Source organism: Macadamia integrifolia, chromosome 8 (assembly GCF_013358625.1).
Source record: "Macadamia integrifolia cultivar HAES 741 chromosome 8, SCU_Mint_v3, whole genome shotgun sequence".
In the NCBI taxonomy this organism is placed as follows: Eukaryota; Viridiplantae; Streptophyta; class Magnoliopsida; order Proteales; family Proteaceae; genus Macadamia; species Macadamia integrifolia.
This window is the reverse complement of record NC_056564.1, coordinates 16,064,549-16,084,409: the sequence shown is the minus strand read 5'-3', so window position 1 is coordinate 16,084,409 and position 19,861 is coordinate 16,064,549. Positions and strand designations below refer to the sequence as shown.

The following is a 19,861-nucleotide window of genomic DNA, read 5'->3' as shown; positions in this document are numbered from 1 at the left end:
ACGAAACATACCTACAACTTCAACATTGTGCCTTCACTCGTGAACTACAAACCTGCAACATTGTACTTTCACTCATGTCTTTAACTCAAAAACATCTTCTACCACATTGTTGAAAACGTATATAGAAACAGAAAATTCAAACAACTTTTTGCAATTCCAAAATTTGTTTCCTAGCACATAAATGGGTTTTTTTCGTTTCTGTTGTTTCTAAACACATAAACAACATAGACAAAATCAAACGGGCCCTAAATTATCACCAGATGTGCTATCCTATGCATTTTGAGTACAACTTCGTTACTAGGCTTGAGACAAACAATTATACACGTCCGAAAAACAGAGGCATGTGCACCCTATTATATTGTTTTAGCGTAAGGCAACCTATGAATATTAATAAGAAAAAAAAAAAAAAAAGGTAATTGATAGATGATAAGGTCCATCTAGGATGAAAAAGGTCATAAGCTAATAACGCAGGAATTAACCACCGTTGGCATCACTATCAGTAATTATTCTTGTGAAAGTCTAACATAATCTATACCTTTTTTTTTTAATAGGATAACAAAATTTATACCAACGTCTAGATAAAGCATCCCATTTCAATTCAACTACAATGATTGAAGGATAAGATGCCCAATTATAAAGTATGCTCTCAGAGTAATGCTTTGATTTGCAAAATGGTCCACTACAACTTTGAAGCTATCATGAGATCTTCTATGAACAAGATTGAATATATAATCTAAGATTCCACCACTGCTAAATAAATCTCCAAGGAACAAAAGTTTGTGGTTTTGCTAAAACAATCAAGGCTAGCTAAATAATCAATTTCAAACCCTAATTTGTTACATCTTATTTGTTAGTGCAACGTCCAACGCTTTAGAGAAAATCACAATCCCTACTAAATAATTTGGAGGCAATTGCATGATAAGGAACATATATGCTTATAATCACGAACCCTACAGAAGCCTTCAATACCCAAAGTGTTCCCAATTTACTTTCTCAATCGATATTAATTTTAAACCAATTGAAACTTGTTAATCTTTTTAAAACTATAATCCAACCCTGGATCCCTTCGACTTAGACTCTAACTCAAGCTTAAAACCTCAACCTAAATCAATTTTGTGGGATCCAGACCAGTCCAAATTTGCTTTAATTGGTCTGGACGGGGCCATGTTGGCCTTAATTGACCCAGTTGACGCCTTAATATTTCCTCTACAAACTATACATGTATTAAAACATAAACAGTACTTAAGAGACATGCATTGGATTGGGCGCCTATGTGATTAAACATCAGTGAAAACATAGCATAAAATAATATGACATGATTTCCCCTCCCCCTTCTCACCTTAAAGAAAGACCCCCTCCCGTCATGTGTGTGTGTTGGCTTTATAGGTAGATGAGAAGCATTAGGGGCACAAGTCTTGCCCTGTCAGCCCAAGCTAGTCTTGCCCTGTCAGCCCAAGCTATTCTAACCCACATTGAGCTCGAATAGAGTATGGGTTGAGGTACCTTAGCCATGAGAGGGGGTAGGATTGATAATTTATGGTCCTAAGTTTGGGTCAGGCTGGGCTAGCGTTGAGGCCTCGGGCTAAACCCAACTTGGTATTCCTCATATTTTTATTTGTTTTCATCTTTTTAATGGTCAACAAGGCCCCCCACGGAGGTAGGTCACGATGGATTTTTCAGACATTGAGTCAGGGTTGGGCTGGACTTGGGCCCAGCTAATGTAACTCAGGGTTTTTTTTGGGGTTTTCAAAGCTCGGCCTAGTCCAACCTTGTTGAAACCCTAAAGAACAAGAATCATATGTTTGTGACATTATATCAAATTATTTAATCGTAAGGACGCAACTCAAGTCATATATTATGAAAATATTAAGATTAAATATTAATTAATTATATTGGGTTGTGCCTTGGTTTTGGCCCTATTCAAAATTCATCAAATTGCCAACCCAATCTGACTAGTTTAACATCTATATATGGTTTAGTGTGAAGGAAAGATCATAAAATTGCTCATGAATGCATGGGTATGTGTAAAATAACAAAACAACGAATTCAACCTTATTTGAACTAAGTGAGACAGGGTATATGGATCCTAGCCCCCCAAATATTTATATTAGACGTCATACTAGGATCAAAACCTAAACTACGCACATATCTCCTCATTGAAACTATGTGTATGTGATGTCATATAGGTCATTAATTTACCTGGTTTTCTATGGAGATTGGTATCCTTTGCTAATATGAATGAAGAGCCAGCAATCTCTCAGTGGGGAAAAAAATATACATGATAATTTCACTGAGTGTTCATTAGCACAATTGACCATGAAAGTGCATTGGATTCGAATGTCCTTAGCATCACCATTGTTTATTTATTGGGGCTCTCAAGGGATGTCAAACGGTCGGTTCGATTCGGTTTCGATCGGGTTGAATCAATTTCGATCTAGGAATGAGGGAGATCAAAACCAATTTGTTAAGGAACTTCAGTTTTTTGTCAGTTTTGGTTTTGGTCCCGTTTGGTTTCGATTTATTTCGATTTTCAATGTTGGGTTAATAACGGTTTAAATCAGTTTATATTGAGTTTGAACCATAATGAAATCTTATATTCATGACTTGTAATTATGAAATATTCAATGAAACAACTTTAAATTTATGAGTAAATCATGGTTCATCATTTTAAGGATAAGATAACTAATATTAAAACCAATGGATAACTAATTATTAAGGCCCTCTTTGATATTATTTTTATTTTTTATTTTTGTTAAAAAAAAAAAAAAACAATATTAGTTGCATTTGGTATCATTTATGGAGCATGTTTCTATTAAATTTTTTTTTTTTACAAAACACAAAAACCAAAAAGAGATAAAAAGTCATTTATGTGTGTTGATCAAATTTGATTTTCAATTTGTTTTTGCACTGAACTTCAATGAACACGTGCTTAAAATCTCACATGAAGGGGTAGAGTAGTCATTTGCTTTTTAATTAGATATCCAAGCCCCTTGCCCCCCACCTTCTTCAGTCAAAAGTGGAGAGAAAGAGTTATAAGGAAGATGGGTGAAGGGAGCATCTCTTCATCCATTTCTTCAAACCTTCACCCATCTCTTCAAAATACCATTTTGCACATTAGGGATACCAAACTATTTGTCACAAAAAATCATTTTTATTGAATAGTTATCAAACCATTTTTATGTTTTGACAAAAAAAAAAAAAAAATCATTAATGAGTTTTGTTAGATAGGTAAGGAAAAAAAAAAAAAAAAAACAAGAAAACAAAAAATTGATACCAGAGAGGGCCTAAGAAGATAATTAATATTGAAATCACAAAATGAACTATATTATTCAATAATTTATTTAACTATCTACCTAATTTTGTATAGTGATCAAGGAAATCAATGGAAAACATTATTATAATTTACAAATTTCCCTATTTAATTATAACCTCATATTCATTGATTTGTATTAATTCCCCTCAACACAACAAACATTATCACTAATGTTGTAAAAAAATAGATAATTAATTCACCAATTTATAATCTCATCATCGTTTTTTTATATTGGTTTCATTCGATTTAGTTATTGGTCGATTCGGCTTTGATCGATTTTCAACCAATCCCGAAGGGTTTATCGGTCAGTTTCGATCGATTTTATCTATTCGGCTAGGTTTTGACACCCCTGTATTTAAGGGTGTCAATTCGGTATAGTATCGATATTCGGTATGGTACAAGCCATATATACCCATAATGATACCGAACCGAATAGTGATTTGGTATAGGAACCTCATATCGATACAATACCAAATTTGTTCGGTTCGATATTTGATACGGCATAGTATATTTTTTAAGTCATATCCCATACCAATACCCTATCAAATAGTCTCGGTACAAGAACCTCATATTGATATCGTACCAAATTAATTCAGTATGATTCGATACTGATAATTTGGTATGGTATCAGTTTTAGTTTTCAGTTTTCGGTATAGGTTGACACCCTTACCTTACCTACACTCTCTTCAGGGTAGAAATAATTTGTGGGACCGCAAAGACTATTCCCACCCCAAAAAATGTGGGGACACACTTGATTATCAAAAACATAAGAAGAAGTGAGCATAACGGAGGGCATACCATAACTTACAATATTGTTAAAAACAGTGCCCGGCTGGCTAGGCCAGTCTCAGGCCAAGACCTCAACCTCGGCTCGCACCTGGCCTTGGGCTTCAAAATTCCAGCCCAAGCACTGTTCGGGGATTCGGGATCAGCGCACGTCTAGCCTCACAGGGCCAAACTTGCAGCCCTAGCAAAGAGGGGCCAGAGGGCTCACTAGTTGAGGCGTGTAGCAGTCCAGACCCCAGAGAAGTTGCTTTACGACATGGTGGTATGTAGTGTACTGTATGAGGCTAACGAAAGTTCATATCGATCGTAGATTTGGGTTCCGTCATAGATTTCTGTTACTGGAGGAGTGTACTCGCAATCTGGACCGTCTGGTTTAGGTGTACTTCACTCCAGAAAACTTTAATCCTTCACTCTCTAAAACCCTAGAAACAGATCAGACGGTCTGGCTAGGGTTTACTTCTAAAACCCTAAAAACAGGTTAGACGAAAGATATTTAAGCCTTCGTCGACATCTCTTTCTCAAAGCTGCGAACGTTTCCCATCTTTTCCCGCTTCTGCAAATCATCCTCTGCTCATCCCACTCGAAGCCACAGCGATGAGACCCCCAAGAGGTAAGCTATCTGTTACATCCAATCTCTTGTTTCTATCTTGTCCAGTTCTTCATCTTCCTGCATTTTAAGTAGTTGTACTGCGAATCTCATCATTTCCACTGACTTGTAGGTCGAGGTGGGGGTGGATTCAGGGGACGAAGTGATGGAGGACGGGGAAGAGGAAGAGGAGGAGGAGGAGGAAGAGGTGGAGACGGCGGTGGGAGAGGCCGTGGCTTCGGCGGACGAGGTGGTGGCCGTGGCGGTGGAAGGGGCCGTGGTGGTCGCGGTGGTGGAATGAAAGGAGGGAATAGGGTCGTCGTCGAACCCCACAGACACCAAGGAGTGTTTATTGCTAAGGGCAAAGAAGATGCTCTTGTCACTAAGAACTTGGTTCCCGGCGAGGCTGTATACAATGAGAAGAGGATTTCCGTGCAGGTGAATTTTCTATGCCCTAAATGTTTTCAATATTTATCTAACCGGTGTAAATGATGATTCTGACTGTGATGTTCTTTATTCAGTTCATCCATCCTTAATGGGTGTCTCTCATTGTTATAATGCTAGCTGGTTATTAGATTTTATCCTATGGGTTGTTTCAAGAGTTAGTATCTGCAACTATAGTATCTATCGTGGAGCTTTTGTTCGATTAAGTGATATAGAGTGCTACAGTTTTAGCCTTGCAGTATCATCCAAATCTACTACTAAAGCTTAGCTTTCTTAATGCACCTTGGCTCTATCATGAGGTTATTTACTTACCTACAGTTTTACTTCAGGCAAGGGGTTTGCTGCATTTCAATCACAGCTTTGTCTGTGATTTGATTTGAGTTAGATACAGCTCACTATTTTTGAATCCTCTTCCTTTTCTTTGTGAGATTTTATCGGGGAAAGTTTATTACAGATTTGGCTTTTCCGCCGTGTATCTCCACTGGTAGACCTTAAATTTATGGGTAGCACCAGAAGGCAGCCGAATGAATGAAAGCTCTTCAACCTTATGTGAACTTATTAAAGTTATTTTATCTATATTGTCAATGTTAACAATCTAGATTTCTTACAAGTATGAGTCCGATTTATTGCGGTTAGTCATGTTGCTGTTGTTTGATTTTTAACTTGTATACATTGTCTATATTTGTGTTGGTTCTACGTTTTTGTTTAACTTCTTTTATTTTTTGGTTTGTGTATCTAGAACGAAGATGGAACAAAAGTTGAATATAGAATTTGGAACCCCTTCCGCTCAAAGCTGGCAGCTGCAATTCTCGGCGGTGTCGATAATGTCTGGATTGTGAGTGCAGTCACTTGGTCATACTTTGGTTTTTGAGTGCAATATGCAACCTCATTCTCTTATTCTTTTTGTTCCTTTTTTTCCCACAATTTTTTGGGGTTCATTCTTCTATTCACAATTTCAGCTTTTCCTTGTCAAGGTTTTGCTTTTCATTGTTTGTTTATATTCTTTATATTTTCTTATAAAAGGTTCCTGGAGCTCGTGTTCTCTACCTTGGAGCTGCTTCAGGGACCACAGTTTCTCACGTCTCTGATATCGTTGGACCTGTAAGTGAGCCTTGTGATTAACATTGTTAAGTTCTCTTTATCTGTGGTTTTTGGTGAGTGATTGCTCTTAATGTGCTTAATGTCCCCACCCCTCCAACCCTTCCCATTGCAATTTGTCTTCATTTCATTTTTTATAGACTGGGGTGGTCTATGCGGTGGAATTTTCTCATAGAAGTGGAAGGGACTTGGTCAACATGGCTAAGAAGCGCACAAACATTATACCAATCATTGAAGATGCTAGACATCCTGCAAAGTATCGTATGTTGGTAGGCATGGTGGATGTGATATTTTCTGATGTTGCTCAACCTGATCAGGTATGTTCTGACCCTACTGGATGAGAAAGTTGGGTTTGCAAATAATTTTTATTAAGAAGAGTTAATCTTTTAGATGTTCTGTACAATATTGTCTGGTTATCAATGTTGCTCGATCAACATATTCCCCTTTTTTGTTGTTTATTTTTGTTTCTGTCTGCATTTTCATCCAATTGTACTCGATTTTATTTCCTTTCTGTTTATTTATTTATATGTATTTCTTATTATGTTACAGTAACTGGATTCAGTAAATAGTTTTTGAATACCATAGGTTGTAAAGGATATGACTTTGTTTCTTGATCTGTTTGGGTTTTTCTCTCTTCATGACTCTTTGACTCATCAGGTCACAGCAACTCTGGTGTTTTTTTTTTACTTCTTGGATATTAGTTTATCATTATGTAATATTCTCTTCTTTTTCCCCAACTTATTATTACCTTATATTTTTATTCATTTTCATTTTAAATATGCCTCATTTTTCTTATTATTTATTAGTATGTTGCCTTTTTTTGTCTATGTTAAGTAATTGTGTCAAAATTGGAGTCGTTATTTCCTTATCTACTTCGTTATCATTCTTAATCATATGGTAAGGTGGATACATCAATATCAGTTGACTTGGGATGTAGACTTTGTAGTTTATTTTGATTTTTTTTTTTAATTGTTCAGACGTTTTTCTTGCACTGGGATCTTGAAGACACGTCTTCTGTGTTCTGTTTCTTGTGGAATACATCAGAGCTAAATAGTTAATGCTTTGAGATCCCAATGATTTTTATTTCTTTAAAATAATTTCTTTGCACTTATTTCACTCAGTTTTCTGAGAACTAGCAGATGATGAGATACTCGGATTCCCCTTCATGACCTTGTGTGTGATGTAATCCTGAGTTTCTGATGCAAATTCCTATTATAGTTTTTAAAATGTTTTATTTTTATTTTTTTTATTATTATTATTTTTTTGTATTTTCTATACTCTTGTATTGTATTGTTAATTGTTGAAGATTTAGTAAATCAAAAGTGAGTCGTGGTTCTCCCCTATTTTACTTTCCTTTATGTTGTCTTCATACCTTTTGATTGGAAGGAAAAAAAAAAGTCAGTTCTAGTTTTGATTGGTAATCAATTGTTGGTCAGCCTCTTTTTATTTGTAAATAATGGGTATATATGATATGGATCAGACACCAGCCTATTTTTCACTTCAATGGTTCAGGTATGGTCCTTCCATGATTCCATCTACCCCCTTTATTGTTGCAGTGTAGAACACTGATGCATGTCACTGTTATCATTTCCCCACTTCCCTTATTCCGCTGATGCTAACCTCAGTGAGTTCTTATATTGTTGGGGTGAGTTAATTGTCACCCAATACCATCACCTTTTATTTCTTGTTGGATTGCATGGGACATAGTCTTTTTGTTGCTTTGCTTGATTTTGCAGGTATTTATACTTTTGTTTCAGCTTGTATTGGTGATTCATTTCCAGTCCCATCATATAGACTCCTGGCATCTTGGAGATAGTCAATTATAAGCAACCAATTGATGCTGTCAGATTCGAACATTATATACTGCTTGAGTCTATCTGATGGCAATTTTTTAATTTTTTTTGGCAGGCAAGGATTTTATCTCTGAATGCTTCATATTTCCTGAAAAATGAAGGACATTTTATTATATCAATTAAGGTTTGTTCATTGGAATATTCTTTTTAAGTATTTTTCATTTAATTCATGGACATAGTATGCTTCTCTTTTTGCTAAATGGACTAGTAGTTGGATGCTTTTACTTTGACTTGGATGAAGCATTTGAAATTAGATTTGATGTTTCTGCTAATGAATCCATACTTTTTGTTTTGGGGAAAAAAATTTCATCATAAATCACATCTTTTATATTTCTCTTTTTTTCAGGCAAACTGCATAGATTCTACCGTTCCTGCTGAAGCGGTGTTTGCTCAAGAAGTGAAGAAACTGCAGGAGAATCAATTCAAACCATCTGAGCAGGTTACACTTGAGCCATTTGAGCGAGATCATGCTTGTGTGGTTGGTGGATACCGGATGCCCAAGAAACAGAAAGTTGCATCATAAAATTCACCTGGTGTGACCACTTGTAATTTTGGTAGAGAATATTTTCCATCGCCATTGTTTTGACTTCTTGTAGGTTCTAATTATGGTTTGAATCAGTAGTATTTAAAGTTGGAATTTTCAGAGAGACATAATTGAAGAAACTATTTTATTTTACTTGTTGAAGATTTGATGCTGTTATTTTTCTTCCCTAAGAATTAATGTTGCCATGGGATTTTCACCATCTCGCCCCTCCCCCCTGTTTTCCTTATAGTGCTTAGTTGTAAATGATTAAATGCTGCTTAACCTTTATGCATTGTGCCTTCATAATCCCAGATAAAACTATTTTTGGTGTTTATCTGATCCATGGGAAGGACATAGTAACTATGGAAGTTTCGCTGATAACACCTTTTGCTATACTGGGAGGTGTTTTACTAGTGGCTTTCCAAACATGAATTCTTCTCTGTATCCCAACTTTTTAAAGCACAAGGTGTAAGTTTTCTTTAATGATCTGTTAACCATGGAACCTATTAGCCAGACACCTAGTTATGCCTTGTGCAAGGTTGATTTGGCCAAGTCTGAAATAGAGAATGATTTGGATGGATTACATATCAAATCTCTGCTTTGTTGAACTATTGTGGATTGTTCAGACCATAAGATTGTCTCAGAGATTGAAAATCTTAAGAAGCTTTTAAAGGAAATCACCACATTGCAGAGTTGGGCACAAACTAATTTCTGTGCAGACGTGACCTTAATGGCCATTTTGAATGCTACAGAGATAACTCGTTACGTTTGGATGGGCTTCCAAATGAAGAGGATTGCTGTGGAACCATAGTAAAATACATGTATTATACACGTATAATATGTGCATCTAAATGTTTAATTCAAAAGTTTGTATTTTGGCATAGCACTCTAAAAAAACCGTTTAATATGCGGCTTTTAAAGATAACTGTATTATACACGAATAATACATTATATACTTAATAAAACTTTTGGGTTAAAAAAAAAATTGAGATTAACTCAAATGGGCCAAATCATGATTCCTGACCCTTGTCTTCTATCAGGAATCCTAATCGATCAAAACTATAACTTTCTTCTCCCATCATCTAAGTAAACCAAAGAAAGGAGGAACCAATGACCCCTTCTCCTCCATCTCCGTTCTCGGTGGCCAGCGACTGAGGGCAATAGGTAAGACATCAATACCTCTGCTCTCATTCTTTTCTCTATTTCTCTTCCCATCGATTGTTGAAAACCTAATCAACCATTCCTCTTCTCCGTTTCTCTTTCCATTGGTAGTTGAAAATTCAATCGAGGGTGATAGCATTTGTAAATAATTTTTAACGAGAAGCAAGAAAGATTCAAAGGAGATGACTCACATGGACAAAGATGGCCAAGGGTGGGATTCTCCAAAAGGGGTTGAAATGAAAACCTTTCTAGGAAATTTAGCATACAATCATTATTTGAATTTGACCGATAATTATTTACAAAAATAGTTGTAGTCGGACAATGTGAAGAATTAGAAAGAGAGAAATGACACAGGTGTTCTCTTCCCTCTGTTCTTGCAATACTGCATATGAGAAATCAAAGGAGTTGAAGGGAGGAGGTTCTTGAGCCTTAAAATTGATTCGTGACTGGTCTTAGATTGTACCCCCATGGAAATTTCAAGAAAATCCAAGCGCATCTCTGGGATGAATGATTGCGAACACTAATTCTCCATATTCTTGAACCTTGTTTTCGTACCAAGAAGAAGAAGATAACATGTAAAAGTTACGAGATGAGATGAGATTTGATTCTCCTCTTGGTTCTTTCTACCATACCCTTTTTAGGGGTTAAATGTAATTAATATTAAATGGAAAAATTCAAAAGAATGGGAAATGATTTTAAATTGGAAAATCAGATTGAATTTTAGTGTCCATAATAGCATGTTAGATTAGAATTTAGTTTCAAACAATCATTTTAGTCTCGGATTTTTGTTCCCGGATTTTTACAGGGCAACTGTATTAAACACGTACCTTATCATTGCCGCATGCATTTTATTGCACCGGATTTTTTGAAACGTATTATTATCATATGGTCCATTTAATCGCCATTTGTATCCATTCCCGTATTATTGCCGTCCCCGAACTTACTAACTATGTGTGGAACCGGATCTTGATTATTGACTGCTACAGAGAAAACTCATTACATTTGGATGGGCTTCCAAATGAAGATGGTTAATGTGGAACAGGATCTTGATTCTTGACTTACCGTGCCGCTAGTGTTGTACTTTACACCAACCATAATTATTAAATTCGGATTTGGGAATTATTCAGATGTATTCGGATTAATTCGTTTCATTAATTCAATGATTCAGTTAAAATATCGATCAAAAAAGCGGAGATTATAAAATTGGAGTTTGGATTTAGATTCGAGAATTATTCATTTACAAAAATAAAAAGCCGACAAAAAATTTGGATGTTATTTTTAATATTTGCAATACTTGTTTCATATTATCTACAAATTATCATATGTACGTAAAATACAAATGATATAAAAATTAAAATTTTAAATTTTAAAGATCAAAATATTATGTTTAGTCAATTTTTTTTTTTCTAAACTCATTTCCTATTACTCAAATAATTGAATCAGAAAAAGATAGACTGAAAGGGGGGGACTGAGCACAAATTCAGCTAGACCCAAGTCACCCACCGTGCATGTTCACCTTAAAGACTAGAGAGTAACGAATAATGACTGTAAGACTTAGTCAAACCAAAGTGAGGTGAAAGATTTTATTATTATTATTATTTTTTTTAAGAAGTGTGAGAGATTATCTCAGAAAAAATAAGCTTTGTCGGTTTTTGTAAAAAAAAGAAGAAAAGTAACATTAAGATAATAAATGCATAATAATCACACTATTTTCTAAAGGTTTATTGACTTATTCAAGATATATATATATATATATATTTATATGGGATAAAATTCAGTTTGGCCGAATTATTCATAAATCATAAATTTTAAAAAAATCTATAAAATTTGAGAATTTTTCAGAACTTTTTATTTGATTCAGATTCGGACCAAATTATTCGTAAAATTCAATAAAAATCTGTTCTGCATAATTATTCACGTTTAATTCGGATAATTTAATAACGAGCGCGCCAACCGACTGCACTAAGCAGCCGACCACGGATCGGCTTCCCTTTGATCTCTTAGTTTGTATTCCCCTAGCAGAGACGACAGATTCCCAATTAAACCCATTTGCAAGTGATATACGAAGATTATTGTCCTGTCATTTTTTCTGTTCTTTGGTTGGAAAGAACTAAAAATATTAAAAACGAAAACCAGCTGTCAATGCTGGGGTGTCAATTGGTACGTATCTAGATATTTTGTTCGGTTTCGGTTTTAGTTCTATCATAATTGGATCCGATTTCGTTTTGGTTGTAAAAATTTATACCCGTATCAAATTTGTCCGGTTTTGATATGGTTCTTATTCGGGTTTTGTATTAAGGCATTAGTTGGTTCTAGTATTGGTTCTTTTGTTAACATCCACTAATGATCTTGAGCAATCAATCATTCATTTAATTTCTAGTGTTGTTGATTTCACTATTTTAAAACACAATATGTAAATCATGACAAACTCTTAATAATATAAAATTCTCTAATATCACTTTAAGTAGATAAAGAATAGCATAAGAAGTGGTAAAGTAAACTGAATATAAGTTTTCTATCATATACTATATCGAAGACATAACTTAAACAAAAAAAAAAAAAAAACTTAGACCATAACTCTATAAGATGATTTAAGTGATTAATTACATAAGGTTTAAGTTACGTCAAGTGTTTAATTTCTAAAAAGAGGAAAAAGTTACATTTAAATATTTTTTTTTTTTGCTTATTTGTCATTAAAAAAACTAAATAAATAACTACAAAAATTGATAAGAGACATAAAAGTAATATTTTCAATTCTAGTTTTAGGCTTTAATCTAGGGGTGTAAGTTTAGCCTTGATGATCCGAACCCGTCCTAACCCGCCCTGAGCCCAAACCCTATTTAATCCGACTATGATGGCCAACCCGACTCAATCCTGTGTGGGATTGGGCTTGGCCTCGGTTAAGGCATAGAAAACCCAGCCCGACCCTAACTCGCCCTGAGTCTAATCCTGATTATTATTGTACTTTATAGAATGCAAGTGTCTCTCCCAGTCAAGGGAGTTTCTTGTGTAACAATAATATAATAGAGAATAATATAGCCAAAAAAGAGAGCACAAAGTCAAAGGCAAAACCCATCTCTTAAGAACAAGTCTCGTTTCTCTTTTACATTAGAATTTGCATTCACTTTTGAGTTCTCTATTGTAATAAATGGAATTATTGAATTTTAGAATTGAAAATGTTTTTTATTTTTTAATTACACTGGAATATTGCACATATTGACAGGAAACAGCTCCACCTGCCTAATATTTTGGGTCGGGTTTGGCCCACATGGACTTCCATTGTGGCTAAGATTTAATTCGGTCCATAATGTCATTGCATCATGTTGTATGAATAAATAAAGTAACTAAAACAGTACAAGAAAGCTTTCCTAAGCTTTTGAAAAGTCAGACAAGAGAACTTCATTAGTAGAAGGGACCCTTTCTCTTTAAACTTTTAGCACATGCCAAAAGAATTTAGGGGGCATTACGTTCAATGTTTTTTAGAGTTTGAAGGTTTGAAGAATTAGAATTGGAATTGATATCGGAATTGAATCATACTTATCGGAATGTGATTCCACTAAGAGGACTAGCTAGGGTCAACCCGACCCAACCCTGAGCCTTGTAGGGTTGGGCTTGAGCATGAACCCGGTAGGGTTGGGTTAGGGTTGGGTTGAGTTTTGAAACCTTGGGTTGGGTTAGGGTTTTGAGAAACTCGGCCCAACCCGACCCTATTTCACCCCTACTTTAATCCTAACCTACAGGCTGTAGATGTACGGTCTTGTTCTATGTAATGATACAAACATCAAATAATAACTTAAAGATAGGTAATGATTATCTCAAGGCCCTCAACCTCATGCACGCTCCATGTGAAGATTATCTTGCTTTATTAGTCATTATAGTCTTTTAAGTAGTTTACATAAAAAATATTGGAGAAAGAACGCTACCCTATTTATATACGGACCAATAAAAACATGTGTGTGAGCATCTTCAATGCATGATTGGTAGGGGGAAAACATTATCTTTTCTACCCTAGTATGTTTGAGTGTTTCATGTGTCAATAAGATAGCTTTATTTATCTTAAAAAATAATAATAAAAACATAAGATGGCAGAAGCTCATGGTAGATAGTGAGAAGTCACCAAAACATGTAATAAAGGAACATCATAAAGCAAGGCCTAGATTGAGGGAGCCTGGAGGGTAGATTAAAATTTGCCAATCAGTCTCGATTTCAATTGAACGAAAAACACGACATTTATCAATATGTAATCTCTAAACGAAAACCTAAAATTTTATATAAAAGAAAAATCTCTAAAGAAAAACCTAAAACTTTGGGTGCAAGTTAGTTTTCCATCACAAAGATCATAAATTCAAGAAAATAACGGGATTACACAATTTGGTTGCATCTTACCAGATTTCTCACTTGCTAATTAACAAGATTACACAATATTGAATTTTAGTTTATAATACTGCCCAATATAATGTTCATTTATCATTTACATATCATCCTCACATTTTTAAGTCCCTAAAACCTAATATATGTCATCATGTAATTTCTCTAAAAAAAAAATTTAATTTTTATTTTTCTCTCAAAAATAATGATGGGTAAATAAAACAGAATGAATAAGTACTTAAGGGCCCGTTTAATAATAGAGACAGCAGAAACAGAATAAAAAGCGTTTGATAAAATTATTTCGTTTCACTTGTTTTCAGAAAGAGAAATTGAAAATTTTACCTATTTATGTTTTAAGAAAACTTGTTTCATCATTTTTTAAAACGACTCGTGAATATTTTTTCGTTGGTTACCATCGACTTCTAGGAACATAAATTATCAATCACATTCAATTCCATATTTATTTATAGAAACTAAGAGCCTGTTTGATAATGTTTCTGCCGTTTCTGTTTCAAGAAATGACAGAAACATAAATTTATGTTTCTAGAAACATAAACGGAATTGAAGGTGTTTAATAAGTCATGTTTTTAGAAGTCGATGGTAACCAGTGAAAGAATTGCCACAAGTCGTTTTCAGAAACGATGAAACAAGTTGAATTTGTTTTGACTGGGTCGTTTCTTAAATCATAAATAAGTAAAAATTCATATTTCTATTTCTAAAAATAAGTGAAACAAAATAATTTTATCAAATGCTTTTTGCTCTGTTTTTACTATTTCTAAAAACAGAAACGACAGAAACGCGTTCTTTGAAACGTTATCAAACAGACCCTAAAATTTATGTTCATGTCATTTCTTGGAGAAGAAATGTTATCAAGCGGGCGCTCACTTTTCACGCCTATAAACTTAATTCTTCTCCCTATAAAACCCTAAAACCAGATCACCTGAAGGAATGTGAGCGTTTCCTATCTTTTTACCTCTTCTATAATCGTCCTGCTAATCCGCTCGAAGTCACAGAGATGAGACCTCCAAGAGGTAAACTACCTGCTACATTCAATCTCTTTCTCTATATTAAGGTTTATCGAGTGACCAGAGTAAGTAGAAGAAGATAATGTCCAGCTTTTCAATCTCCTGCATTTTAAGTAGTAGTACTGCGAATCTCATCGTTTTCACTGACTTGTAGGCCGAGGTGGGGGTGGATTCAGGGGAAGAAGTGATGGAGGACGGGGAAGAGGAAGAGGAGGTGGGGGAAGAGGTGGAGACGGCGGTGGGAGAGGCCGCGGTGGTGGCCGTGGCGGTGGAAGGGGCCGTGGTGGCCGCGGTGGTGGAATGAAAGGGGGGAATAGGGTCGTCGTCGAACCCCATAGACACGAAGGGGTGTTCATTGCTAAGGGCAAAGAAGATGCTCTCGTCACTAAAAACATGGTTCCCGGGGAGGCTGTCTACAATGAGAAGAGGATTTCCGTGCAGGTTATTTTTCTGTTTCATACATGTTCTCAATATTTGATCCTCTTGGGTGTTTTGAAATTTGGTATTTACAGCTATAGTGTGTCTTGTGTAGAGCTTTTGTTCGATTAAGTACTATAGAAAGCTATAGTTTCAGTGTTGCAGCATCATCCATATCTACTGTTAAAACCTAGCTGTCTTAATGCACCTTGGCTCTACCATCCTTGCTACATGAGATGGCCATGTATGGTTATTTACTTACCTAAGGATTTGCTTCAGGCAATGGAGTTGTTGTATTTCCAATTACCCCCTGGAGTTATGGGAAACAGTTCCTCCCCCCCCCCCCCCCCTCCCTGTTATTTGATTTAGTTTGTCACAGTGCACTATTTTTCAACCTCTTCCTTTCCTTCTCGACTCTGAGTACGGTTAAGTTTGGTTAAGTTTTGGTATCCGTAATCGAAGAGTTTTGTGATGGAAAAATATTGGAAGAAGTGATATTTCCCCCCGTAAAAGTGATTATGGACATGGCTTTTCCGCTTTGTTTTTCCATTGGTAAACCTTAAATTTCTGGGTACCCAAAGGCAGCCAAATAAATGAAAGCTCTTTTTATCAATGTCTTTTACAATCGAGATTTGTTACAAGTATGAATCTGTGATTTATAGCAGTTAGTCAGTCATGTTGCTGCTGTTTGTTTTTTTCCCTCCGTCCCCATTTAATGGTGCAAATGCGTCACATGTATGTTGTCTAAATTTGTGTTGGTTCGACATGTTTGATTAACTTATCTTAATCTGTGGTTGGGTTTCTAGAACGAAGATGGAACAAAAGTTGAATATAGGATTTGGAACCCCTTCCGCTCGAAGCTGGCAGCTGCGATTCTTGGTGGTGTTGATAATATCTGGATTGTGAGTGGAATCACTTGGTGCATACTTTGGTTCTTTGAGTGCAATTTGCAACCTTTCTTATTCTTTTTGTTCTATTTTTATTTTTTTCCACATTTTTTTTGGGTACATTTTATTTGCAGTTTCAACTATTCCTTGTGAACGTTTTGCTTTTTCATTGCTTATTTATATTTTTCTTATTAAAGGTTCCTGGAGCTCGTGTTCTCTACCTTGGAGCTGCTTCAGGGACAACAGTTTCTCATGTGTCTGATATCGTTGGACCTGTAAGTGAACTTTGCAATTAATGCTGTTAAGTTCTTTTATTTGTGATTGCTGTTTTGTGCTTATTGTTTTCTCACCCGTCAACACCCCCAATTGCAATTTGTTCTCATTTCATGCTTTATAGACTGGGGTGGTCTATGCTGTGGAATTTTCTCATAGAAGTGGGAGGGACTTGGTTAACATGGCTAAGAAGCGCACAAACATTATACCCATCATTGAAGATGCAAGACATCCTGCAAAGTACCGTATGTTGTTAAGCATGGTGGATGTGATATTCTCTGATGTTGCCCAACCTGATCAGGTATGTTCTGATCCTATTGGCTGACAAAGTTGGGCTTGTCAATACTTTTTATTACGAAGAGTGAATGTTTTAGAATGTTCTGTACAATATTGTGTAGTTATCAATGTTGCTGGATTAACATATTCCCTGTTCTCTGTTGGTTATTTATCTTGCTGTTCGCATATTCCTCAAATTGTATTCTATTTTAGTTCTATTTTTTTCCTTTATTTTTATTATGCTACAATAATTAATTTCATATATAGATTTTAAATACCATAGGTAGTAAAGGATATGACCTTGATCTGTTTGGGTTTTATCTCACTTTCCTCTGTTTTATTGTTTCTTGCTGACTCTTGACTCATCAGGGTCACAGCACCTCTGGTTGTTTTTTTTTTCCTTTCCTCTTGGATATTGCATCATCATGTAATATTTTTTTTGACCGACTTATTATTACCTTATCTATTTTTTTTTTCATTCATTTTTATTTGATATGCACAATTTTTCAGACTATTTATTAGTATGGTTGCCTGTTATGTATTTTTATATGTTAAATAATTAAATAATTAAGTAATTTCATCAAATTTGGAGTTCTTATTTCTTCTCAACTTCATCAACATTTGCAATTATATGGTGAGGTGGATACATGAATATCAGTGATGTGGGTTGTAGACTCTGTGGTTCATTTTGAAAATGGTTTCATGTCCTTTTTTATTAATTTTTTTAATCTTTAAAAGTTTTTTTTTGCGTTGGGATCTTGATGATACATCTTCTGTGTTCTGTTTCTTGTAGAACACATAACAGCTAAATATTTAATGCTTTGAAATCCCAATGATTTTTATTTCTTTAAAATAATTTATGTGAACTCATTTCACTCAGTTTTCCGTGAACTAGCAGATGATGAGTTACTCGGATTCCCCTTCAGACCTTGTGTGTGATGTAATCCCGAGTTTCTGATGCAAATACCTATTATAAATTAGTTTTAAAAAAAAAAACGTTTCTTTGTTATATGCTTGTACTGTTTTATTAGTTGTTAAGGCTTGAGTAGTAAATTGGAAGGGAGTCATGGTTCTCGCCTGTTATTATTACTTTTTTGTTGTTCTTTGTATTTTTTTTATCAGAATTAATAAAAGTGTCTTTGATCAGTAATCAATTGTTGATCAGCCGCTTTTCATTTGTAAATATTGGGATCTATGATAAGGAACAAATGCCAGCCCGTTTTCCAACTTCGGCAGTTCAATTATAGTCCTTCCCTCTACAGCCCTTATTGTTGCAGTGGAGAACATCGAAGCATGTGACTGTCACCATTTTCCCTCTTTCATTATTCCCCAGCATGCTGACCCCAGTGACTTCTTATATTGTTGGGGTGCTAATTTTGTCCCATATAAGCCTTTTGATTCCTGTTGGATTGCATGGGACATAGTCTGTTTGTTGGTTTGCTTGATTGCAGGTATTTATACTTTTGTTTCACCTTGTATTGGTCATTCATTTCCATTTCCATTTCCATCTCCATCATGTCTTCCTGGCATCTTGGAGATAGTCAATTATGAGCCACCAATTGGACCTGTTAGGCTTGAGTCTATCTGATGGCATTTATTTATTTATTTTTGGCAGGCAAGGATTTTATCTCTGAATGCTTCATATTTCCTGAAAAATGAAGGGCATTTTATTATATCAATTAAGGTTTGTTCGCTTAATTAATTTTTAGATATTTTTCATTTAATTCATAGACATGGTATCCTTCAATTTTTGCTAAATGGACTAGTTGGATGCTTTTGCTTTGACTTGGATGAAGTCAGCTGAAATCACATGTGAGGTTTCTGCTAATGCATCCATAATTCTTGTTTTGGGGGAAAAAATCTTCATAAAAAATTCACATGTTATCTCCCTTTTTTTTTTCCCCCCAGGCAAACTGCATTGATTCTACTGTTCCTGCTGAAGCAGTGTTTGCTCAAGAAGTGAAGAAACTGCAGGAGAATCAGTTCAAACCATCCGAGCAGGTTACACTTGAGCCATTTGAGCGAGATCATGCTTGTGTGGTTGGTGGATACCGAATGCCTAAGAAACAGAAAGTTGGGTCGTAGAATTCAGCGCCTGTTGACCAATTGTAATTTTGGTGGAGAATACTTTTCTTCTCCATAGATTTGTTTGATGGAACTGGTATTGTATTATATCTAGGGAAGGGATATTTTGTTAGTTTGAATCAGCGGAAGTTAAAACTGGAATATGCCAGAGAGACATAATTGAAGCAGCAATGACGTTTTACGTCACGAAGATTTGATGCTGTTAGTGTGAAACAACAGTAGTTATGTTGCCATGGCATTTCATCTTGTTGCTGCCTTGCTAAACTTTTTTTAGTGGTAAATGCTATATAGACTATGCATTGTGCCTTCATAATCCCAGATAAACCTATTTGTGGTGTTTATCTGATTCATGTGAAGGCAATATTAGCTGGGGAAGTTTCCTTACAACCAGATAATTTCACATGAAAGGAGATCTTGGGTTTTGAACAATATCTATTACGATGTCATATCACTCATATGGGATTGGTCTTATATCGGTTTAACAAGGAAATTGGAAATTGATGTGGGATGATATGGATCTAGGTTTTTTTACCTTGTAAGCAGTTTCATGAGGTTGAGTTTTTCTTGATCTATATTAGTGATGTCAGAGTAGTCAGTTTCTACCAATCTTGGGAAGGGCCATTAAAGTAGGTTGCGTTGGTCTAATACTGAATTAAAATATAATTTTTTCATTAAAATCTTAATATTCGTACCCAATTGGCTTATCTATATCAACCAGGTATAGTCGGCCAATCTGGTGGTACCGATTTTTAAAGCCATGATCATG

The 19,861-nt window shown here is 35.3% G+C and overlaps 2 protein-coding genes and 3 non-coding genes across 6 annotated transcripts; all 5 read left to right on the top strand.

Annotated features, from left to right (window-relative positions):
- Positions 1-4,548: 4,548 nt before the first annotated feature.
- LOC122087663 (rRNA 2'-O-methyltransferase fibrillarin 2-like) lies at positions 4,549-8,756 on the top strand. Its single transcript, XM_042656860.1, has 7 exons — positions 4,549-4,709; positions 4,819-5,123; positions 5,869-5,964; positions 6,153-6,230; positions 6,368-6,544; positions 8,136-8,204; positions 8,427-8,756. Exons 1-7 carry the CDS (start codon positions 4,694-4,696, stop codon positions 8,601-8,603), a joined length of 918 nt encoding a protein of 305 aa, XP_042512794.1. The 5' UTR covers positions 4,549-4,693; the 3' UTR covers positions 8,604-8,756.
- On the top strand, positions 7,361-7,431 carry LOC122087773. Its single transcript, XR_006142847.1, has one exon. It is a non-coding gene; the product is annotated as a small nucleolar RNA snoR60 (small nucleolar RNA).
- Positions 8,757-8,908: 152 nt separating the features above from the next.
- Positions 8,909-9,034, top strand: LOC122087783. The gene has a single exon (XR_006142854.1). It is a non-coding gene; the product is annotated as a small nucleolar RNA snoR83 (small nucleolar RNA).
- A 5,970-nt stretch (positions 9,035-15,004) lies between these two features.
- LOC122085659 (rRNA 2'-O-methyltransferase fibrillarin 1-like) lies at positions 15,005-19,341 on the top strand. Of its 2 annotated transcripts, XM_042654153.1 has the most exons (7): positions 15,007-15,163; positions 15,312-15,598; positions 16,381-16,476; positions 16,659-16,736; positions 16,859-17,035; positions 18,626-18,694; positions 18,919-19,341. In XM_042654153.1, exons 1-7 carry the CDS (start codon positions 15,148-15,150, stop codon positions 19,093-19,095), a joined length of 900 nt encoding a protein of 299 aa, XP_042510087.1. In that variant the 5' UTR covers positions 15,007-15,147; the 3' UTR covers positions 19,096-19,341. The 2 variants fall into 2 exon arrangements, with proteins under 2 accessions (XP_042510088.1, XP_042510087.1); XM_042654154.1 differs by lacking the exon at positions 18,626-18,694 and having other exon boundaries at positions 15,005-15,163.
- Positions 17,903-17,972, top strand: LOC122087772. The gene has a single exon (XR_006142846.1). It is a non-coding gene; the product is annotated as a small nucleolar RNA snoR60 (small nucleolar RNA).
- Positions 19,342-19,861: the final 520 nt, after the last annotated feature.